The sequence below is a fragment of the Oncorhynchus kisutch genome, linkage group LG1 (assembly GCF_002021735.2).
Source record: "Oncorhynchus kisutch isolate 150728-3 linkage group LG1, Okis_V2, whole genome shotgun sequence".
Taxonomy (NCBI): domain Eukaryota; kingdom Metazoa; phylum Chordata; class Actinopteri; order Salmoniformes; family Salmonidae; genus Oncorhynchus; species Oncorhynchus kisutch.
In genome coordinates, this window is record NC_034174.2 from 36,980,060 (window position 1) to 37,005,371 (window position 25,312).

General features: G+C 43.9%; 1 protein-coding gene across 3 annotated transcripts in view; it reads right to left on the reverse strand.

The window, feature by feature from the left end:
* LOC109895256 (inositol 1,4,5-trisphosphate receptor type 1) overlaps nt 1-25,312 on the reverse strand; it is a 164,896-nt gene that overhangs the window by 79,470 nt on the left and 60,114 nt on the right. For all 3 annotated transcript variants that reach the window (XM_031822925.1, XM_020488886.2, XM_031822927.1), the window contains 18 exons: nt 25,011-25,109; nt 24,593-24,676; nt 24,223-24,369; nt 23,913-24,008; nt 23,724-23,768; nt 15,997-16,151; nt 11,858-11,957; nt 11,405-11,565; nt 10,867-11,008; nt 10,466-10,624; nt 4,659-4,831; nt 3,364-3,483; nt 2,298-2,492; nt 1,665-1,916; nt 1,242-1,383; nt 868-1,021; nt 447-637; nt 76-208 (listed from right to left, as the gene is read on the reverse strand). In XM_031822925.1, coding sequence (XP_031678785.1) covers nt 76-208; nt 447-637; nt 868-1,021; nt 1,242-1,383; nt 1,665-1,916; nt 2,298-2,492; nt 3,364-3,483; nt 4,659-4,831; nt 10,466-10,624; nt 10,867-11,008; nt 11,405-11,565; nt 11,858-11,957; nt 15,997-16,151; nt 23,724-23,768; nt 23,913-24,008; nt 24,223-24,369; nt 24,593-24,676; nt 25,011-25,109 — 2,548 coding nt within the window. The remainder of the gene's footprint in view (nt 1-75; nt 209-446; nt 638-867; nt 1,022-1,241; nt 1,384-1,664; nt 1,917-2,297; nt 2,493-3,363; nt 3,484-4,658; nt 4,832-10,465; nt 10,625-10,866; nt 11,009-11,404; nt 11,566-11,857; nt 11,958-15,996; nt 16,152-23,723; nt 23,769-23,912; nt 24,009-24,222; nt 24,370-24,592; nt 24,677-25,010; nt 25,110-25,312) is intronic.

Sequence of the window (25,312 nt, forward strand, 5' to 3'; positions counted from 1 at the left end):
TCAGAGTGACCTTAGTAACACACAAAGAGGTAACATGCCAAGTGATGGGTGCCATGACCTGAGCTCTCCTCCCACCTGGCATGTTGTTTGGTCCCTCATGGGTTCCTGCTATAGACAGATCTGACTGGGAGTTGCTCTCATCAAACTCCCTCTTAAAGATACACAGCAAACAGGAGATCCGGTAGTCCAGACGCACATTCAGAATGAACTGCAGAGAGACAGAGAGGAACATGACACATACTGAATAAGGAAGACTGTTGTACTGTAGAGGGATCATATTAGGATTAGCATTGGGGGTTATGGGTGAGTAGTTGGGGTTAAGGAGGGTAACCAAGTTTGGGGGAAGGGCGTTTGCAAATGGGTGTACGAGTGTATACAGTAGATCTATGGTCTGTATGGCATTGATTGTGCTATGGTGTGTACTGCATGTGTGTGGGCCTTTCTACCTGTAGTATCTCTATGATCTTGAGCTTGGTGTCCATGACCAGGATGTCCTGTTTCTCTGGCTCTGTCTGGGTCTTGACCTGGTCCCCGTCGGGTGGGTTGATGGGGGTGGTGGGCAGGAACCCCCCTCCTCTGAGCACCACCTGAGTCATCAGCTCACCCACCCCGTGGATGGAGCGCATCACGTTACTGCCTGGAAACACACATGATTGCGACAACCATCATGTATGTGAGAGCACAATTGTTCTGTCCTTTGTTAGCCATGGGGTGAATAATGCTCAAGCCTAGGGTTCCAAAATCCCAGAAGTCAAGTAGAATTTCTGGGAAAAACCTGGGAACTTTAGAAAAATTTCAACCCTACTAAAGCCCCACTGATGTATGGACCTTCACCCCTCTGCAGGGCAGTGTGTTACCGTGTCCTACCTTTAGTCTCGTCTCCCTTTTCCAGCTTGTTGATGGGGAAAATGGTGCTGACGTGGACACAGTCCAGGATGGCCAGCAGGATCTTGGTCAGCCTCAGCAAGTCACTGAAGTTGTAGAAGCCAAAGTAGATGAGGTTCCGAGATAGATTCACTACCTGGGAATGGACAAAAAGAGACGGGAAGAGAGAACAAAGCTAGTGATTAGTAAATCCATGTCCTACTGAAACCCATTCTTCTTTGACCAATAGGAAGTGCATTTAATACAGATTAGACCAATAGTGACTGAGCCTAATACTGCTTTTTGCCTTTGACCAATATGGACTGGGTCTCATATTGATTTGACCAATAGGGACTGAGCTTCCAGATGGGACTGACCTCGAAGGTGAGTTTGTTCTTCTCCTTGTCGGCGAATGGGAAGCTCTGACACACCACGTCTCTAAGATAGTTCTCGACAAACTCCATGGTCAGGGCAAAACACTCCTTGATCTCATCCTTGGACGTCCCGTCATTGTCATAGCTGGGACCAGAGGGACACAGATCACAGGTAGGGGACAGGTGAGTACTTACAACTAACTCCTACCATGTTAATGCTTCTCTAAATACTCCACTAAGAATATTTGTTTTTGTTTTACCTAAGTTAAAATAATGTCCATGTAAGACAGACAAGGCTATGGCACATTGTTTTCAAACCTTCACTACAAACCGTATATATTGCACTAAAGTATTTTCTGATTGGCCATTGAACATGTCACTAACTCCTCTCCTCAACCCTGATAGGCCGTCGGCCCTGCCACTCACTCGTCAATGGCGATCTCGGAGGGGATCTCGGACCAGAGGCGGGCGTACTTGACGGGCGTGACCTGTTCCTGGGGGTCGCGGTCCACGTGCATGTGCAGCATCATGCGGCAGAAGGAGGCGCGCAGGTCGTAAGGCAGATCCTCGTCAGACATGCAGCGCAGGATCAGATCCACGTCCAACTGGCCAGAGATCTTATTGATGGCCAGATACTGACGGTCCAGACACATCCTAGCAAACAGGTTCAGCTGGTACCTGTGAGAGAGAGGGACATAGGCATCACTGCTTAGACATTACGATACACAGAGACCAGGAACAAACAGAAAATTAAAGTCACAAGGTTAGTGATGCCGCCTGGTTCTCTCTACTTCCTGGCACTTTTTATTAAATCAATTAATGTCATTAGTTGCAGAATAAAGTAGACTATAATTAATTTATCGGACCTTTTCCAAGTAGTCAAGTGTAAGGGATGAGGAGGGTGGGTACGCACCTCATCCACTCCCAATGTGTAGGACCCAAACCCATTTCCAAAGGAAACCAAGCATATACACACATGAGTATCGACAGAGATAGAAGTTATTCATCTTCTACAGATAACACAGTAAAGATGAGAGAACGCCTGGTGGTGTTTCTGACCTGTAGTAGCTGACCACCTCTTGGTCCTCCTTGGCGCCCTCCTTGGCGTCTTGGGCCAGCTCTCTGATGCTCTTACTTCTGATCTCCTTACTACGGTCCTTCCAGAACAACCACACCTCCTCCTCGTCCTCCTCAGACTCCACTGAATTCTCCCCGATGGATGCTCCCTCGATCTCAAACCTGGACAGCACCAGTCTGGGGAGGAGACAAACCGGTATTACTCCTCTAACCACAGATTTAGGATCAGAGTAGACTATCACGCAATCCTGCACACAGCCGGTTGACCAAACCAGAGGTACATACAAACATGTTAGCGTGGCTATACACGTGACTGACACATTTATAGCTACGGAAACATACAGTGTGCTTGAACCAAACAGCATCATATGGATTTCTGAGAACACAAGAAGTAAAACTGCCTCTTCATTTGTGTAGCACTGAGAACAAAACACATAGGTATAAATGAATGCAAGCCTTCCGTCATAAACAAATATTACAGTTGACTATAGAATACTATAGTACTTACTATAGAATTATATAGTATTCTGTAGTAAACTGTAGCATACAGCAGAATACTATGCTACACTGTAGTATCCCTCGATCATATGTACTACTTACTATAGAATTTTGTAGTATAGTGTAGAAAACTACACATTGTAGTATCCCTCGATCATGAGGTGCTTACTATATCATTTTGTAATGACACATGGCGATATTAAGTGCATTGCAATCAAAGCATTTTCTGTCTGAAAGAACAGATGTTTACTGAATGGCCACATGTTGTACTAGATAGGCATGTCCATTAGGACAAGCATGAGGATCCACCAGGAGTAAACACTCCATCATGCAGTCACCTTGAACAGCTTGATCTGTATGACGGAAAGGGCTCCTACTGAATACACTTCAATAAAGAGAGCAGTATTGCTGTATTTATCTGCCATACTAGAACAGCCTGTAACAGACCATAGACCTACACAACCATTGACTATTTTTGTTAAATGTTTAGGGGAAATTAGATTTTAAAGGTATTGATTAATTGAAATCTCGTGTAAAAGAGAGGGCTTACTTGGTCTCTATAAGGATGTCTCCGTTGATGGGGTCCAGGACTGCGTTACAGATGAGCTCCTGTGTCACCGGGATGGATTTGTTCATAGACACACACAGGTCTGACAGATAGTCCAGGAACCTGGAACACACACACACCATTCAATGTCAACTGCTCCACATGTGCACAAAAACACATTTATTTAGACCCATGATGTCCAATGAAAATTTCCCCAAACACTACACAATTAAATGACACATGAAAACATAGCATCTGCCCTCGAGCAGCTTACAATACACTCCACACCACAGGAGGCTGCTGAGGGGAGGATGGCTCATAATAATAGCTGGAACGGAGCACATGGAATTGCATCAAACACATGGAAACCATGGATTTGATACCATTTCACTTATTCCGCGCCAGCCATTACCACAAGCCCGTCCTGTACAATTAAGGTGTCGCCAACTTCCTGTGGTCCACATGTCTTTACTCCCTTGATGTGGCAAACGACTAACACATTCCGACACACAGCCACCAGTCTTCAATTACATTGAACACAGCAATATACTGTATCATCTGGCTAAAAGGAGCATACAGACATATCAAGACATGCAAATGAACACATAAAAAACACTATACACACAAACATGTGTGCATGCGAAGTGAGCGCACTTGCACACACCCACATGTTTGTTTTACCATCTTTGTGGGTACCAAACAATTTATTACCATTTCAAATCCTATTTTCCCTAACCCTACCCCCATAACCTAACTCCTAACTGAACAAAAATATAAACGTAACATGTAAAGTGTTGGTCCCATGTTTCATGAGCTGAAATAAAAGATCCCCAAATTTTTCAATACGCACAAAGCTTATTTCTCTCAAATTTTGTGCACAAATTTGTTTACATCCCTGTTAGTAAGCATTCTCCTTTGCCAAGAGAATCCATCCACCTGAAAGGTGTAGACTATTAAGAAGCTGAATAAACATCATGATCTTTACACAGGTGCACTTTGTGCTGGGGACAATAAAAGGCAACTCTAAAATGTGCAGTTTTGTCGCACAACACAATGCCACGGATGTCTCAAGTTTTGAGGGATCGTGCAATTGGTATGCTGACCGCAGGATGACCACCAGAGTTGTTTCCAGAGAATGTAATGTTAATTTCTCTACCATAAGTTGCCGCCAAAGTCGTTTTAGAGAATTTGGAACCCTAACCCCTAAGCCTAAAATAGCCTTTTTCCCTATGGGGAAGTATCCTTGTGAGGACTTCTGGTCCCCCACAAGGATAGTAAAACCAAACACACACACTGACCTGGGCTCCCGGTTCTTCCTGACGAGGCTGACAAAGGTGTCTATCTCTGCAGCGGTGATGTGTTTCTCCAGCAGCTTGCGGTTGTTGTGGAGCAGAGCTGTGATAGTGTCCTCAGCCAGAACATCATAACCTATCTGCTTCTGCATGAAGCGGAACTGCTTGGCTATATACTCCTGTGGGACAAACACAGGCTCTGATCATAGTCAAACATTATCACAACATTGGGACTGTGGTCCTTTATGGCTCAGTTGGTACGTGCATGGTGCTAGCAACACCAGGGTTGTGGGTTTGATTTCCACTGGGGCTACTCATGCGAAATTCTATGCACTCACTAATGTAAGTCGCAATGGATAAAAGCTAAATAGCATATGTTACATTGTGATGCAATGCTACTGGATGAGGTCAATAAATTAATGCAAACCCCGTTGAATGGTTAGCCACATTTGATTTAACAAACATTGCAATTGGATTGAATTAAATGTGTTCATAGTGTGATCCACCTTGCTACTAAACTCAGCAAAAAAAAAAGAAACAGCCCTTTTTCAGGACCCGGTCTTTCAAAGATAATTTATAAAAATCCAAATAAACTTCACAGATCTTCATTGTAAAGGGTTTAAACACGGTTTCCCATGCTTGTTCAATGAACCATAAACAATTAATGAACATGTTACTGTGGAACGGTCGCTCAGACATTAACAGCTTACAGACAGTAGGCAATTAACATCACATTTATGAAAACTTAGGACACTAAAGAGGCCTTTCTACTAACTGAAAAACACCAAAAGAAAGATGCCCAGGGTCCCTGCTCATCTGTGTGAATGTGCCTTAGGAATGCTGCAAGGAGGCATGAGGACTGCAGATGTGGCCAGGGCAATAAATTGCAATGTCCGTACAGTGAGACGCCTAAGACAGCGCTACAGGGAGACAGGACGGACAGCTGATCGTCCTCGCACTGGCACACCACATGTAACAACACCTGCACAGGATCAGTACATCCGAACATCAAACCTGCGGGACAGGTACAGGATGGCAACAACTGCCCGAGTTAGACCAGGAACGCACAATCCCTCCATCAATGCTCAGACTGTCCGCAATAGGCTGAGAGAGGCTGGACTGAGGGCTTGTAGGCCTGTTGTAAGGCAGGTCCTCACCAGACATCACCGGCAACAATGTCGCCTATGGGCACAAACCCACCATCGCTGGACCAGACAGGACTGGCAAAAAGTGCTCTTCACTGACGAGTGATGGTTTTGTCTCACCAGGGGTGATGGTCAGATTCGCGTTTATCGTCAAAGGAATGAGCGTTACACCGAGGCCTGTACTCTGGAGCGGGATCAATTTGGAGGTGGAAGGTCCATCATGGTCTGGGGCGGTGTGTCACAGCATCATCAGACTGAGCTTGTTGTCACTGCAGGCAATCTCAATGCTGTGCGTTACAGGGAAGACATCCTCCTCCCTCATGTGGTACCTTTCCTGCAGCAACATCCTGACATGACCCTCCAGCATGACAATGCCACCAGCCATACTGCTCGTTCTGTGCGTGATTTCCTGCAAGACAGGAATGTTAGTGTTCTGCCATGGCCAGCGAAAGGCCCGGATCTCAATCCCATTGACTACATCTAGGACCTGTTGGATCGTAGGGTGAGGGCTAGGGCCATTCCCCCCAGAAATGTCTAGAAACTTGCAGGTGCCTTGGTGGAAGAGTGGGGTAACATCACAGCAAGAACTGGCTAATCTGGTGTAATACATGAGGAGGAGATGCACTGCAGTACTTAAAGCAGCTTGTGGCCACACCAGATACTGACTCTTACTTTTGATTTTGACCCTCCCCCTTTGTTCAGGGACACACTATTCCATTTCTGTTAGTCACAGGTCTGTGGAACTTGTTCAGTTTGTCTCAGTTGTTGAATCTTGTTATGCTCATACACATTTTTACACATGTTAAGTTTGCTAAAAATAAACACAGTTGACAGTGAGAGGATGTTTCTTTTTTTTGCTGAGTTTAGTTCAGGTCTCCCGAGTGGCACAGCGGTCTAAGGCACTGCAGCTTTGTGCTAGATGCTTCACTACACACACCCTGGTTCGAATCCAGGCTGTATCACAACCGGCTGTGATTAGGAGTCCCCATAGGGTGGCGCACAATTGGCCCACCGTCATCCGGGTTTGTCCGGTGTAGGCCGTCATAGTAAATAAGAATGTGTTCTTAACGGAGTTGCCTAGTTAACAAAAAGTTACACACAAAATAGTTTCTGTATTGTTACTTACCTACAATTCCCACTCATTACTTCAACAACAACACATTTACTGTAACACAGGAAAAACCAAATGACATTTTGGTGGATTCAAAAAAGGTAGATAAAATGTAAGATCCCTCCTGTAAATTCCCCAAATTTCCATGGGTAATTCCCAAATGTCTTCCAAATTGTCCTGGATTTGTTCAACTGGCCAGTGTAACGTCAGACTACAGACACAGTATTAGTGTGGCCGTATCAAAGGCCTCCAGGCCATTCATCTGAGAAAAAAGCTTCAAACTGCAACCAGTGCCTGCAACCTGGTTCAGGTTATTCGTCAACCTACCAAGGTAGTTAAACAGCACAGGAATGAAATTGTCAACATATATTGATCACATCTTTACTAATGCTGCAGAAATTTGCTTGAAATCAGTATCCAGATCCATCAGATCTACTGATCACAATATAGTAACCATATCTAGGAAAACCAAAGTTTCAAAGGCTGGGCCTAATATTGTGTATAAGAGGTCATACAATAAGTGTTGTAGTGGTTCCTATGTTGTTGATGCAAAGAACATGTGTTGGTCCATGGTGTGTAATGAGGAGCAAACAGATGTTGCACTTGACACATTTATGAAATTGCTTATCCCAGTTACTAACAAGCATGCACCCATTAAGAAAATGACCATAAAAACTATTAAATCCCTGTGGATTGATGAGGAATTTAAAAATTGTATGGATGAGAGTGATGAGGCAAAAGGAATGGAAATTATGTCTGGCTGCACAACCGATTGGCAAACATACTGCAAATTGAGAAATCATGTGACTAAACTGACTAAACTGAATAAAAAGAAGAAACTACACAATGAAACAAAGATAAATGACAAAGAATGATAGTAAAAAAGCTTTGGAGCACCTTCAATGACATTTTGGGGGAAAAAGACAAACTCATCTGCATCAGTCATTATATCAGATGGTTCCTTCATTACAAAACCAACTGACATTGCCAACTACTTTGATGAATCCGTAAAGTACAGTTGGGCAAAAAAGTATTTAGTCAGCCACCAATTGTGCAAGTTCTCCCACTTAAAAAGATGAGAGAGGCCTCTGAAAAAGCTCTGCGACACGTTAGGGTCCACTCGTTCAGACTGGTCTTACTCCATCATTTATAAGAATACAAGCCTGAACCTATTTCTAAAGACTGTTGACATCTAGTGGAAGACATAGGAACTGTAAATGGAGTCCTAAGTCAATGGATACTGTAATGGCATTGAATAGAAAACTACAAAACCACAAAAAAATTACTGAATGGATTTTTCTCAGGTTTTCACCTGCTAAATCAGTTATGTTATACTCACAGACACTATTTTAACAGTTTTGGAAACTTGTTTTTTTTCTATCCAAATCTACCATCTACTATGCATGTCATATCTTCTGGGCACGAGTAGCAGGCCACTGAATTTGGGCATGCTTTTCATCCAAAATTCCGAATGCTGCCCCTACCCTAGAGAGGTTAACAAAGAGCTGCAGTTAGTTTCAGAATGGGTAGCAAGGAATAAGTTAGTCCTAAATATTTCAAATTAAAAGCATTGTATTTGGGACAGATCATTCACTAAACCCTAAACCTCAACTAAATATTTGAATAGATAATGTGGAAATTGAGCAAGTTGAGGTGACTAAACTGCTTGGAGTAACCCTTGATTGTAAACTGTCATGATCAAAACATATTGATACAACAGCAGTTAAGATGGGGAGAAGTTTGTCCAGTATAAAGCGCTGCTCAACCTTCTTAGCAGCACTTTCAACAAGCAGGTCCTACAGGCTCTAGTTTTGTCACACCTGGACTACTGTTAATTTGTGTGGTCAGGTGCCACAAAGAGGGACTTAGGAAAATTGTAATTGGCTCAGAACAGGGCAGCACGGCTGGCCCTTGGAGGTACACAGACAGGAAACAATAATATGCATGCCAATCTCTCCTGGCTCAAAGTTCACTACTTGTATTTGCACTGAGCTGTCTGTTTAAACTACTAGCAAACAGCTCAAGACACTATGCACTATGCACTACACATGATAACATACGCTGCCTTGACAGCAGCTAATGTGGATCCATAATAAATACAAATCTTAGACTGGGAGAACAGAGGCTGTCCACAGGCACCACGCAGCTTCCTCCTTCAGTTGAAACCACTCCAACAATTACACACAGTATGTGACAGTGGACTGTCTGTCTGTGTGTTTGGACAATGCATGTTTCTGTTGGCGTGTGTGTGTGTGTGTGTGTCTTGTGGCCCGGAAGGGAGCGTTGTGCTGCTAAAAGTTTTATGAAGGCAGAATGTGAGGAAGGAGATGATTGTGGATTACAGGAAAAAGAGGACAGAGCACGCCCCCATTCTCGTTGATGGGCATGACAAAACCTATTCCCCCTCAGGATCCTCAAAAGGTTCTACAGCTGCACCATCGAGAGCATCTGGTTGCATCACCACCTGGTATGGCAACTGCTCGGCCTCTGACCGCAAGGCATAACAGAGGGTAGTGCGAACGGCCCAGTACATCACTTGGGCAAAGCTTCCTGCCATCTAGGTCCTCTATACCAGCCGGTGTCAGAGGAAGGCCCTAGAATCCAGCCACCCTAGTCATAGACTGTTCTCTCTGCTACCGCACGGCAAGCGGTACCGGAGCGCCAAGTCTAGGTCCAAGAGGCTTCTAAACAGCTTCTTCCCCCAAGCCATAAGACTCCTGAACATCTAGTCAAATGGCTACCTAGACTAGTCGCATTGCTCCCCCCCTCACCTCACCACTGCCACTCTCCGTTGTCATCTATACATAGTCACTTTAATGTCACTTCACTCTACCTACATGTACATACTACCTCAACTAACCAGTGGCCCGCACATCGACTCTGTACCGGCACCCCCCTGTATATATTGTTATTTTTTTTACTGCTGCTCTTTAATTACTTGTTACTGATAAGAATAAGAGATAAAAATATATTTTGAAACAGCACTGTCGGTTAGGGGCTCGTAAGTAAGCATTTCACTGTAAGGTCTACACCTGTTGTATTCGGCGCATGTGACTAATAAAATTCGATTTGAGAATACTTGACACACTGACTGAACAGCACATTCAATTACAGCTAAATGCCATCATACAGTTTAGGCTAATTGTACAAGTGCTGTGGCTCGATATTTTGGCTATAGGTTAAGTCCCTGTCTGCTGGAACACACGGTCCAAAACACCACGTGAAAACAACCCCTATGTCATTCCTCTACTAAAGCCCGCTAGGTTCTGCAGGTCTAATCGAACCAGGTACTGTAGGTGTATATAAAATCAAATGGATATAGCGCCACTCAGGCTTCCAATTGAATTCGGGGAACATCATCACAACTGCTTACACGCTCATTTAGCATCTTCAGATCAGCAAACACTGAAAGAGTATGGGTTCGGTTAAGGGGCTAGGGATAAGGTTGGGGTAGTGGTTGTTTTGGGACCAGACCAGCCATGTAAACTGTCATGTGTGTCCTTGTGTGGCTGTCGTAGGCCCAGACCAGTAGGCCTGACAGTTACCGAGCTGCTTACCTGGTTCTTGCGGTAGTCCTGTTGGGAGTGGCGTAACACACGGTAACACAGGCGGCAGATGTGCCTGAAGGGGGCGTGGCGCTGGTCAGCCAGCTCCTCCAATCGCAGCATGGGCCCATCCCCACTGTCTGTGAATGGAGCCTGCAGTAGCTTGAAGATCTAGAGAGAAATTCCACCCATTGGATGATAGTCCATCAGGTTAAGAAAATAAATTTGTTTGGAAAAATGTTTGGCGAAGTATGACAGTTTGTTATACTTTGTTGAACTTCAACAGAGTTTAATAGAAGACAAAGGAGCTTGCATCCCAATGGATCCACATTGAAAAGGAATGAAGTAGACTTTTTCACCCCTTCAGTCTGTGGACGTTCTAGTTGTCCCTTATGAATGACATTGTCCTCTACCTGTTTGAGGATATTCTGTTCCCTCATGAGTTTCTGTCTCTCTCGATTGGGCTTGTTGACCATGATTTCCAAAACATCTTGGCCATTATTGGGGATGTCCACCACAAAGAACACCAGGTCCTCCAGAAGCTTGGTCACTGCCCTGGAGGACACACAGGAAGAATTTTTTAAAATTTAACCTTCATTTAATTAGGCAAGTCAGTTAAGAACAAATTCTTATTTACAATGACAGCCTACCCCGGCCAAACCCTAAACCAGATGACGCTGGGCCAATTGTGCGCCGCCCTATGGGACTCCCAATCACGGCTGGTTGTAATACATCATGGAATCAAACAAGGGTCTGTTGTGACGCCTTGAGCCCTGAGATGCAGTGCTGCGCCACTCGGGAGCGCACATGAAGATTCTTTGAGATTTAGAATTCTTAATGAGGGCCATGTTGATACCCAGAGTTCCAAGGACATTCCATTCTGGAATGGTTTTGTGCCTACATTGAAGAGGTAAAGAACACATAGTGAGCACTAAAATAGCTGCCGTGTACCTCCTCTCGTTCTGAGTGATGGTGCCCTTCTCCAGTTTGCCTGCGATGGACGCCAACACTTTACTGGCATCATTGGCAAAGTCAAGATCTCGGACTTCAGCGGGCGAGACGGGTACGATGGCAAACGCCTCTTTGTCTTCTTTCAGTGCTGATGTGCCGATCTAAAAATAACAACATTGTGAGGAACTGATGAGTTAATTAGGATTGTAAAATTAAGTGAATTCTAGTAAGTAAAACTCACAAATAGAAAATGAATCATTTGTGCATCCGGTGGTCAGATCTAACGTGAGGGTATTATTATTTTATGAAATGTTTGTGTTGGACAGATTTAAGTGGGACACACAAAAAAACATGATATAAAGTAGTTAAAGATTGGGCTTGACAGACTATTGGTAAGGTCTCAAACTGTCTGGTCTTAATTAATGGAGATTGGCTGGTTGAGCTGTCACTCACACGTAACATGACCGGTTTCTCCTCTTCCTTGTCGATGGGGTGGTTAGTGCTGTGGACCCATGTGTTGGTGCACAAGTGTCTGAGCCTCACATACGAGTTCCTGGGTGCACGCACACACACACACACACACACACACACACACACACACACACACACACACACACACACACACACACACACACACAATGAGCATTGTGAGTCAAGAATGAATGTCATTACTGGGCTAGGCCCACTATAGCATATACTAAGAAGTCCCATACCAAACAGGGGAACAGACATGTGCCACTGATTAAATATTGAAAAATGTATATTTTCTGATGTATTCCAGTACAGAGAGGGATATCATAATAATAGTGGTTACTGTAAACCAAACATCTAACAGTATCTGTATAAATCAACCAAAATAAAACCAAACATCTTCTCCTTCATCAACGTCACCAGTCCTTGCACCCTCACAACCAACATGAAACAGTAACACTGGTTACTGCAAGTCAAACCCTCCCTACTGAACAGTCAGCTTGGAAGTCAAAAACAAGACACAGACACGCACACACTTTATTGCTTCATGACCTCATGAAACTCCCTCACCTACTCTCCCAAGACGGAAATCCTCCCTACCCTCTCCAAAACACAGGCTCAGACCTGTCCAATGTCAACAGATTCTGAAAACTCCATGACCCTAACACAGCCCACTCACCATTTCCACTGAAAGTGAGAACAGAAATGTGTTTAAATGGGGGAATTGCACTTGAAATCAACTAAATGTGTCTGATAACGAACAAACACCACACAAATCTAAAGATTATACACCGACCAGTCAAAAGTTTGGACACACCTACTCATTCAAGGGTTTTCTTTATATTTACTATTTTCTACATTGTAGAAATCAAAATTATATTCTATATATATATATATATATTATTTGTATATTTTTTTTTTATATTTGAGATTCTTCAAAATAGCCAGCCTTGATGACAGCTTTGCACAATCTTGGAATTCTCTCAACCAGCTTCATGAATGCATTAAATGCATTAAAATTAACAGGTGTGCCTTGATAAAAGTTCATTTGTGGAATTTCTTTCCTTTGAGCCAATCAGTTGTGTTGTGACAAGGTAGGGGTGGGTATACAGACGATAGCCCTATTTGGTAAAATACCAAGTCCATATTATGGCAAGAACAGCTCAAATAAGCAAAGAGAAACAACAGTCCATCATTACTTCAAGCGCTATGATGAAACTGGCTCTCATGAGGACCGCCACAGGAGAGGAAAACCCAGAGTTACCTCTGCTGCAAAACACAAGTTCATTAGAGTTAACTGCACCTCAGATTACAGCCCAAATAAATGCTTCACAAAATTCAAGTAACAGACACATCTCAATATCAACTGTTGAGATGAGATTGCGTGAATCAGGCCTTCATGGTCAAATTGCTGCAAAGAAACCACTACTAAATGACACCAATGATAAGAAGAGACTTGCTTGGGCCAAGAAACACGAATAATGGACATTAGACCGGTGCAAATCTGTCCTTTTGTCTAATGAGTCCAACCGCCATGTCTTTGTGAGACACAGAGTAGGTGAACGGATGATCTCCGCATGAGTGGTTCCTACCGTGAAGCATGGAAGAGGAGGTGTGATGGTGCTTTGCTGGTGACACTGTCAGTGATTTATTTAGAATTCAAGGCACACTTAACTAGTATGGCTACTGCAGCATTCTGCAACTATACGCCATCCCATCTGGTTTGTGCTTAGTGGAACGATCATTTGTTTTTCAACAGGACAATGACCCAACACACCTCCAGGCTGTGTAAGGGCTATTTGACCAAGAAGGAGAGTGATTGAGTACTGTATCATATGACCTGGCCTCCACAATCACCTAACCTCAACCCAATTGAGATGGTTTGGGATGAGTTGGACTACAGAGTGGAAAAGCAGCCAACAAGTGCTCAGAACATGTGGAAACTCCTTCAAGACTGTTGGAAAAGCATATAAAACGCTTTTGGTTTACTACATGATTCCATATGTGTAATGTTATAGTTTTGATGTCTACTATTATATAATGTAAAAAATTGTAAAAATAAAGAAAATCCAAACTTTTTACTGGACTGTACAGATACAGTGGGGCAAAAAAATATTTTGTTAGCCACCAATTGTGCAAGTTCTCCCACTTAAAAAGATGAGAGGCCTGTAATTTTCATCATAGGTACACTTCAACTATGACAGACAAAATGAGAAAAAAAATCCAGAAAATCACATTGTAGGATTTTTAATGAATCTATTTGCAAATTATGGTGGAAAATAAGTATTTGGTCACCTACAAACAAGCAAGCTCCTCTGTCCTCCACTCGTTACCTGTATTAATGGCACCTGTTTGAACTTGCTATCAGTATAAAAGACACCTGTCCACAACCTCAAACAGTCACACTCCAAACTCCACTATGGCCATTACCAAAGAGCTGTCAAAGGACACCAGAAACAAAATTGTAGACCTGCACCAGGCTGGGAAGACTGAATCTGCAATAGGTAAGGAGCTTGGTTTGAAGAAATCAACTGTGGGAGCAATTATTAGGAAATGGAAGACATACAAGACCACTGATAATCTCCCTCGATCTGGGGCTCCACGCAAGATCTCACCCCGTGGTGTCAAAATGATCACAAGAACGGTGAGCAAAAATGCCAGAACCACACGGGGGGACCTAGTGAATCACCTGCAGAGAGCTGGGACCAAAGTAACAAAGCCTACCATCAGTAACACACTACGCCGCCAGGGACTCAAATCCTGCAGTGCCAGACGTGTCCCCCTGCTTAAGCCAGTACATTTCCAGGCCCGTCTGAAGTTTGCTAGAGAGCATTTGGATGATCCAGAAGAAGATTGGGAGAATGTCATATGGTCAGATGAAACCAAAATATAACTTTTTGGTAAAAACTCAACTCGTCGTGTTTGGAGGACAAAGAATGCTGAGTTGCATCCAAAGAACACCATACCTACTGTGAAGCATGGGGTGGAAACATCATGCTTTGGGGCTGTTTTTCTGCAAAGGGACCAGGACGACTGATCCGTGTAAAGGAAAGAATGAATGGGGCCATGTATCGTGAGATTTTGAGTGAAAACCTCCTTCCATCAGCAAGGGCATTGAAGATGAAACGTGGCTGGGTCTTTCAGCATGACAATGATCCCAAACACACCGCCCGGGCAACGAAGGTCCCGGAGTGGCCTAGCCAGTCTCTAGATCTCAACCCCATAGAAAATCTTTGGAGGGAGTTGAAAGTCTGTGTTGCCCAGCAACAACCCCAAAACATCACTGCTCTAGGAGGAGCTCTGCATGGAGGAATGGACCAAAATACCAGCAACAGTGTGTGAAAACCTTGTGAAGACTTACAGAAAAAGGTTTGACCTTTGTCATTGCCAACAAAGGGTATATTACAAAGTATTGAGATACACTTTTGTTATTGACCAAATACTTATTTTCCACCATCATTTGCAAATAAATTCATAAAAAAATCCTACAATGTGATTTTCAGGATTTTTTGCCCTCATTTTATCTGTCATAGTTGAAGTGTACCTATGCTGAAAATTACAGGCCTCTCATCTTTTTAAGTGGGAGAGCTTGCACAATTGGTGGCTGACTAAATACTTTTTTGCCCCACTGTATATAGATATATCTATGTGTGTCCTTCCAGGGGGGGGGAATATGACTGTTTACTTTTCATATTGCAACATTTTCATTAGAATCTGATCTGCATCAACAGTCACTGTTTTTTTAGGACTTTCCGGACACACAGTCATCAGAAAATGTTTCAATTATTGAATTGGAATTTCAGTTTAATTCCTCAATTGACTGACTTCAACTCAAATTGACCCCAGCCCTGACAAATACAGCCTGGTCACTCACCTTTGCACATGACAACAACACAGGATGTATTTTAAAATCAACAAATTATCTTGGATGTTGTAAAAAGAGATGTTTCTTATTAGAACAATGGTAAATTCCTCTGAAAGTATTATGAGTACTAGGGTCTTTTCGCACAATGTGAACTGCTGGGGGCTGCTTAGCAGCAGACTATGTGGCCCCAAAGTCCTATCTGGGCACCAGGAAATTGCCTCCTCTTAGCATGGTAGGCTCCAGCTCAAAGTCCTACCTGGGCACCAAGGAGTCCCCCCCTCTCAAAGTGGTAGGGTCCAGCTCAAAAATGGAGGAGATGTCATTGCCTTCAGGGACAGACACCAGGGTATACATGACCTTCTCCTGGGGGTTCCTGAGGCGGGCGCGGAGGTCGACCTGCTCAGAGTCCAGCTGGAGACACAACATGGAAACACAGTCTCGTCAGATCACTGTACAGCAACATAGACATGGGCACTGAAGACCAGAATCAATGATTATGAAGAGTAAAATAATTGACAGACCATCAGTATACACCGAGTATACAAAACAATAAGAACACCTCTTTCCATGAGATACACTGACCAGGTGAAAGCTATGATCCCTTATCGATGTAACTTGTTAAATCCATTTCAAAATCAACGTAGATGAAGGGGAGGACACAGGTTAAATAGTCATTTTCAAGCCTTGAGACAATTGAGACATGGATTGTGTATCATTCAGGGGGAGAATGAGTAAGACAAAAATGCATGTGCCTTTGAACAGGGTATGGTAGTAGGCGCCAGGCGTACCAGTTTGTGTCAAGAACTGCAAAGTGTGTATCAAGAATCGTCCACCACCCAAACGACATCCAGCCAACTTGACACAACTGTGGGAAGCATTGGAGTCAACATGGACCGGCATCCCTATGGAATACTTTCAACATCTTGTAGTGGGGGGGGGGGGGGGGGGGGGTGTATTAGGAAGGTGTTACTAATGTTTGGTATACTCACTGTACATGGGTTAAGTTTTGTAATAGAAACGTTAAAAGTTCAGGTCACACACACATGGGTCAGCTTCCTGTGAAATTCCTAGATCAATGACCTAAAGCTCAAATCCTGGGCAGGAACTGACTGAAGAAGATAAGAGAATCACAACTCAAAGGGATCTTTTCATTCACCACAATGTGAGAACATCGATTTGATCCAATTTCTTGTTTAAAAAAAATCTAATTTAGACCAATAGAACTCTATAGGCTTAATTCAATATACTGCACTAAACCTCATGACCTACTAATTGTAGGAAGTTTTAAAGACCAAAAGAGACATTCTGGTGTATTGAAAGTATCAAATCAGTGTTATCACTGAAATATCAACAAATATGTATAAATATTAATTTCAGTAATTAGAGTAATAAGTAATTTAGTATAATTATCTGGTTAAACTGCAGCTCTTTTATAAGTTTGGCTTTTCCGCTGTGTTCACATGGTCACTATTGTAGAGTGGATGATTGTCTAGTAACACATTACCCTTTTGACTTTATGGTATTGACCCGAACCGCGCTGTTCTGGCTTGGTGATTTTCTTTTTACGTCATCCTGTCAAGATACTACATGGTGGATTCATAACCAGGCCAGTGCGGTATAACTTGGCTCGGCTTCGGTATACAGTTGAAGTTGGAAGTTTACATACACTTAGGTTGGAGTCATTAAAACTGGTTTTTCAACCACGCCGCAAATGTCATATTAACAAACTATAGTTTTGGCAAGCTGGTTAGGACATCTACTTTGTGCATGACACAAGTAATTTTCCCAACAACTGTTTACAGACAGATTATTTCACTGTATCACAATTGCAGTGGATCAGAAGTTTACATACACTAAGTTGACTGTACCTTTAAACAGCTTGGACAATTCCAGAAAATGATGTCATTGCTTTAGAAGCTTCTGATAGGCAAATTGACATAATTTGAGTCAATTAGAGGTGTACCTGTGCATGTATTTCAAGATCTACCTTCAAACTCAGTGCCTCTTTGCTTCACATCATTTGAAAATCAAAAGAAATCAGCCAAGACCTCAGAAAAAAATTGTAGACTTCCACAAGTCTGGTTCATCCTTGGGAGCAATTTCCAAATGCCTGAGGGTACCATATTCATCTGTACAAACAATAGTACGCAAGTATAAACACCATGGGACCACGCAGCCGTCATACCGCTCAGGAAGGAGACGCGTTCTGTCTCCTAGAAATGAATGTACTTTGGTGCGAAAAGTGAAAATCAATCCCAGAACAGCAGCAAAGGACCTTGTGAATATGCTGAAGGAAACAGGTACAAAAGTATCTATATCCCACAGTAAAAAGAGTCCTATATCGACATAACCTGAAAGGCCGCTCAGCAAGGAAGAAGCCACTGCTCCAAAACCGCTATAAAAAAGCCAGACTATGGTTTGCAACTGCACATGGGGACAAAGATCGTACTTTTTGGAGAAATGTCCTCTGGTCTGATGAAACAAAAATAGAACTGTTTGGCCATAATCACCATCGTTATGTTTGGATGAAAAAGGGGGAGCCTTGCAAGCCGAAGAACACCATCCCAACTGTGAAGCACGGGGGTGGCAGCATCATGTTGTGGGGGTGCTTTGCTGTAGGAGGGACTGGTGCACTTCACAAAATAGATGGCTTCATGAGGAAGGAAAATTATGTGGATATATTGAAGCAACATCTCAAGACATCAGTCAGGAAGTTAAAGCTTGGTTGCAAATGGGTCTTCCAAATGGACAATGACCCCAAGCATACTTCCAAAGTTGTGACAAAATGGCTTAAGGTCAACAAAGTCAAGGTATTAGAGTGGCCATAACAAAGCCCTGACCTCAATCCTATAGAAGAGTTGTGGGCAGAACTGAAAAAGCGTGTGCGAGCAAGGAGGTCTACAAACCTGACTCAGTTACACCAGGTCTGTCAGGAGGAATGGGCCAAAATTCACCCAACTTATTGTGGGAAGCTTGTGGAAGGCTACCCAAAGCATTTGACCCAAGTTAAACAATTTAAAGGCAATGCTACCAAATACTAATTGAGTGAATGTAAACTTCTGACCCACTGGGAGTGTGATGAAAGATATAAAAGCTGAAATAAATCATCCTCTACTATTATTCTGACATTTCACATTCTTAAAATAATGTGGTGATCCTAATTGACCTAAGACAGAGAATTTTGACTAGGATTAAATGTCAGGAATTGTGAAAAACTGAGTTGAAATGTATTTGGCTAAGGTGTATGTAAACTTCCGACTTCAACTGTATGTTCATCCCCATAGAGCCAGGGACAGACACACACCTCCAGGCATGGAGACAGCCCTCAGTTCCCTACTCTGTTAGTCATACAAGCTTGTTCAACCATGTGTTGACAAAGGCTGCGTTTACACAAGCAGCCCAATTCTGAACTTTTTTCCACTAATTGGTCTTTTGACCAATCACATCCGATCTTTTGACATATCTTTTTTTTTCAGATCTAATCTGACTGGTCAATAGACCAATTAGTGAAAAAAGATACGAATTGGGTTGCCTGTGTAAACGCAGACTAATGCAACTAGTGCATCAGTACTTACTATGTAGTCCTGTGTTTTGTAGAGACAATTGTGCAATTGAGATCATTTCTAGTGGTAGACTGCCATCTGTTGGCTAAAGGCAGGTAACAGTTGCCTGACGACTCAAAATGAATTCTTCCACTGCTCATTGTTGAATTTGTTTTTGGTGACGTCAAAATGAGTGGTGTTGTACACCACTCAGAAACTGCTTCTTCAATAGAAATGCTCAACCACACTTGTAGGCGATGTCATGGCGACGTTGGCTTCCAAAGCTCATGCATAGAAACACGTCATCGGGTTTATCGGTCGTCTGGCGCGGAACTGCACATGTGTAGGCCATCAAATCAAAGGTATTCCTCATTCCTTTCATGAGGTTGGACAAATAACACGTTCTACTAAAGACATTGGTCAGGCTGTGCATTTAGATTTCAGGAAAATTAACAACTAAGGAAGAATATTTCACTTACATTGACTTCTCAAACCCTAAACCGGTCTACTTGGTCTGTTTTGCAAGCATTCCCGGAAATCTTGCGATGTTGCGCCCCTGGGTTTAGAAACTCTGTGGCTTTACCCACATGTGCTTTGGCTCTAGCCCAACCCATCGGTTTCTGGAACCAAACAGAACGGTTAAAATATGAATGCTCTCTAGAAATAGGCTGAAATGTACTCAGAGCAAGGCTCATTAAGGAGATAAAAAAATAACACCGTCCATGGGCGTGGCATAGCAATTGGCCAGAGCAAGGAGTTTGGGTAGCCAGGCAAAGTTAACAGCCCTCACTAGACACTGTGTCTCCTAACCAATTGTGCTATTATGTAGGTTTTTTCACGATATTTGTAAATGATTTTGTACATCATGTTTCTGCAACCGTATCTTACGGCAGAAAAGAGCTTCTAGATATCAGGACAGCGATCACTCACCTCGGATTAGACACCAACAACAACAGCAGCAAGCACGACTCACACGATATTCTCCAAACACCCCACAGTGCAGACATCCCAATTATTCGCAAAAGGAACCACAGAGGAAGAAGAGCAGGACGCCTCGTCCAGACCCACAGAAGGCAACTAGGAAAGCTGCCGTTACCGTCAATATTACTCGCCAACGTGCAATCATTGGACAATAAACTAGATGAGGTACGATCACGAATATCCTACCAACGGGACATCAAAAACTATAATATCCTATGTTTCACGGAATCGTGGCTGAATAACGACATGGATATTCAGCTAGCGGGATACACGCTGCACCGGGAAGGATAGAACAGCACACTCCGGTAAGAGCAGGGGGACGGTCTGTGCATATTTGTAAACAACAGTATATTATGATAAATTGCAGGCCACACTACTTGCCTAGAGAGTTCTCAGCTATACTTTTCGTGGCTGTTTATTTACCACCACAGACAGATGCCAGCACTAAGACCGCACTCAGCCAGCTGTATAAGGAAATAAGCAAACAGGAAACCACTCACCCAGAGGCGGCGCTCCTAGTGGCTGGAGACTTTAATGAAGGGAAACTTAAATCAGTTCTACCAAATCTCTATCAACATGTTAAATGTGCAACCAGACGGGAAAAAAATTCTAGATCACCTGTACTCCACAGACAGAGATGCGTACAGAGCTCTCCCTCGCCCTCCATTTGGTAAATTCGACCACAACTCTATCCTCCTGATTCCTGCTTACAAGCAAAAATTAAAGCAGGAAGCACCAGTGACTCGGTCTATACAGAAATGGTCAGATGAAGCAGATGCTAAACTACTATCACAGACTGGAACATGTTCCGGGATTCTTCCGATGACATTGAGGAATACACCACATCAGTCACTGGCTTTATCAATAAGTGCATTGAGGACGTCGTCCCCACAGTGGCTGTACGTACATACCCCAACCAGAAGCCATGGACTACAGGGAACATTCGCACTGAGCTAAAGGGTAGAGCTGCCGCTTTCAAGGTGCGGGACTCTAACCCGGAAGCTTACAAGAAATCCCGCTATGCCCTGCGACAAACCATCAAACAGGCAAAGCATCAATATAGGGCTAAGATTTAATCATACTACACCAGCTCCAACGCTCGTCGGATGTGGCAGGGCCTGCAAACTATTACAGAATACAAAGGGAAGCACAGCCGCGAGCTGCCCAGTGACACAAGCCTACCAGATGAGCCAAATCAATTCTATGCTCGCTTCGAGGCAAGCAACACTGAGGCATGCATGAGAGCATCAGCTGTTCCGGACGACCGGGTGATCACGCTCTCCGTAGCCGACGTGACTAAGACCTTTAAAACAGGTCAACATTCACAAGGCTGCGGGGCCAGATGGATTACCAGGAGGTGTGCTCCGGGCATGTGCTGACTAACTGGCAGGTGTCTTCAGTGACATTTTCAACATGTCCCTGATTGAGTTCGTAATACCAACATGCCTCAAGCAGACCACCATAGTCCCTGTGCCCAAGAGCACAAAGACAACCTGCCTAAATGACTACAGACAGTGGCACTCACGTCCGTAGCCATGAAGTGCTTTGAAAGGCTGGTCATGGCTCACATCAACACCATTATCCCAGAAACCCATTATCCCAGAATCCCTAGATACCGCCCAAACAGATCCACAGATGACACAATCTCTTGCACTCCACACTGCCCTTTCCCACCTGGACAAAAGGAACACATATGTGAGAATGCTATTCAATGACTACAGCTCAGTATTCAACACCATAGTACCCTCAAAGCTCATCACTACGCTAAGGAACCCGGGACTAAACACCTGCCTCTGCAACTGGATCCTGGACTTCCTGATGGGCCACCCCCAGGTGGTGAGGGTAGGTAGCAACACATCTGCCACGCTGATCCTCAAAACTGGAGCTCCCCATGGTGCATGCTCAGTCCCCTCCTGTACTCCCTGTTCACCCACGACTGCATGACCAGGCACGACTCCAACACTATCATTACGTTTGCTGACGACACAACAGTGGTAGGCCTGATCACCGACAATGACGAGACAGCCTATAGGGAGGAGGTCAGAGACCTGGCCGGGTGGTGCCAGAATAACAACCTATCCCTCAACGTAACCAAGACCAAGGAGATGATTGTGGACTACAAGAAAAGGAGCACCGAGCACGTCCCCATTCTCATCGACGGGGCTGTAGTGGAGCAGGTTGAGAGCTTCAAATTCCAACAACAAACTAGAATGGTCCAAACACACAAAAGACAGTTGTGAAGAGGGCACGACAAAGCCTATTCCCCCTCAGGAAACTAAAAAGATTTGGCATGGGTCCTGAGATCCTTAAAAGGTTCTACAGCTGCACCATCGACAGCATCCTGACTAGTTGCATCACTGCCTGGTACGGCAATTGCTTGGCCTCCAACCGCAAGGCACTTGAGACGGTAGTGTGTACAGCCCAGTACATCACTGGTGCAAAGCTGCCTGCCATCCAGGACCTCTACACCAGGCGGTGTCAGAGGAAGGCCCTGAAAATTGTCAAAGACCCCAGCCACCCCAGTCATAGACTGTTCTCTCTACTACTGCACGGCAAGCGGTACCGGAGTGCCAAGTCTAGGACAAAAAGGCTTCTCAACAGTTTTTACCCCCAAGCCATAAGACTCCTGAACAGGTAACCAAATGGCTACCTGGACTATTTGCATTGTGTGCCCCCCCAACCCCTCTTTTACGCTGCTGCTACTCTCTGTTTATCTTATATGCATAGTCACTTTAACTATATATTCATGTACATACTACCTCAATTGGCCTGACCAACCAGTGCTCCCGCACATTGGCTAACCGGGCTATCTGCATTGTGTCCCACCACCCGCCAACCCCTCTTTTTACACTACTGCTACTCTCTGTTCATCATATATGCATAGTCACTTTAACCATACCCACATGTACATACTACCTCAATAAGCCTGACTAACCAGTGTCTGTATATAGCCTTACTACTCTTATTTTCAAATGTATTTGTATGATTGTTCGATTTCTTTACTTACCTACACACACACACACACACTTTTTTTTCTCTGCTCTGTTGGTAAGAGCCTGTAAGTAAGCATTTCACTGTAAGGTCTACACCCGTTGTATTCGGCGCACGTGACAAATAAACTTTGATTTGATACTTCTCTATGCAGACACCGCCATCTAATCGTGGTACTGGGGAAGTGCTCATTACTGTGACATGGTGTTCAAGCGGAGGTACACAAGTTAGAAGAGTTACAATGATCATTGTTTCCTGGGACACAGTAGTGGTATGTGGCTGATTCATTTCACATTGTGTCAACGGTGACTGAAGACGTTGGGTTGTGACTGAAGACGTTGGGTCGGTCCATTCAGTGGGACACAGGAAAACACGGTCACAGCAGAATACTGTATCTGGTTCAGATGATCCACAGTATTCATCATTCCTCCAGAGCCCACTGCTACCAGAACAGGACACTGTGACTTACTGAGGAACGGAACTCCAGGCACTCCTCCTCATAGTCAGGGTTCACCTGGAAAACAAACACAACAGTACATACATATAAGGAGTAAGCTAGAGATTACTTCCCTGGTAAAAATTAAAGATCAATATGATTTTGACCTGTGTTGTAGGTACCGCAAGGGTGTGTGTGTGTTGTAAAGGCAGTGTTACTGACCTCTGCAGCCAGATAGTGTCCAGTGGCCAGGTGTTTGAACCTGAACAGACTGTTCCAGTAGCCAGCTCCGCCTCGACATGGATCATGCTGCACCACCTATCATGAGTAGAAACACAGGCATCAGTCACATGTCATATCTCATGCTGGAGTTGTGTACATGCACATTTTAACAACTTGTCAGACCATATAAACTTTAAAGTCAAATGTAACTTTTAGTGACCATAAATTGGCAGTTGCGAGGGAGCAGTCAAATTGCCATGATCTGAGGGGCCTTCTACAAATTCTATTTCCATGTGCACTTCCTCCACACCTCCACCTCCCATAAGGCTTTGCTGCTGGTTGCAGAGGTAGCCGACTGACGTCCGGTGGTGCGCAGGAAGACATATTGTTTTTTACGGTGGTCGTCACAGGTGAGGAACTTCTCCTGTTCCGCATGGAACAGGCGCACCACGTCGCCCTGGCAACAGACAGACAGGAAGGTTGTTACCATAGAGACTGCTAGGGAAGTGTCACTCTGCCTTGGGCTAGATTTTATGGCTAAATTAACAGTCTTCAACTGGGATACCGGGTTCGTTGAACCATTATTTTCTCATTCATATTGATTGGATGATGGTCCAAATCAAGGAAAAGTCAACTGAGAAAATCAGGCCTGATTGGTTGAGAACTGTGATAAAACCAACCCCTTTTAGAATGATCTCCTGATTGTCACTCCATTTCATGAACAGCACGATCTTCCAGCTGGTGTTACAGTTGACCGAGTTCACCTGAAACACAAAACAGGCAAAAAGAGTTCCACAGGATTACCAGTTTAATCCTTTAATAACAGAAACACATTATCACTGGTACTCTAATAACTACAGAGCAGCACACCATTCTCACAGAATAAGCTGTAGGCTAGAGCTTAATGCAAATCCTTGAAATAATTGATGCAAATGTGGAGGACCATGCCACAGTGGTGTATTGTCTAATATGGTAGGAGGAGCCCAATAACAGTACACACTACACAGACTCCTATAAATTCTCTACATACAGCATACTCCCACACAGCCATCTATAAAACATAGAGGAGATGAGCTGCAGACAGGGTGAGGGTCTAACCTCGTTACAGCCTGGGTTGTCCACAAGCTGATGGGTGCTGGCATGTAGGGGCTGGCCAGCATTCACTGGGTTCAGGACCACTTTGTCCCCTATCACCACCTGGAGTGAAACATACACACACTACAATTTAGTATGCATTTATTCCACGTGTGCACACACTTATTCACACGTTATGTGCCCGCAGAGACACACACTCACGTCAGCTGCTAAGAAACATTAACAAGACTTATTTGCATGCGTCTGTCCACAGTCAAATACAGGATACTATGTGAAGCTCTGAATCCCAAACTAAATCACTCATC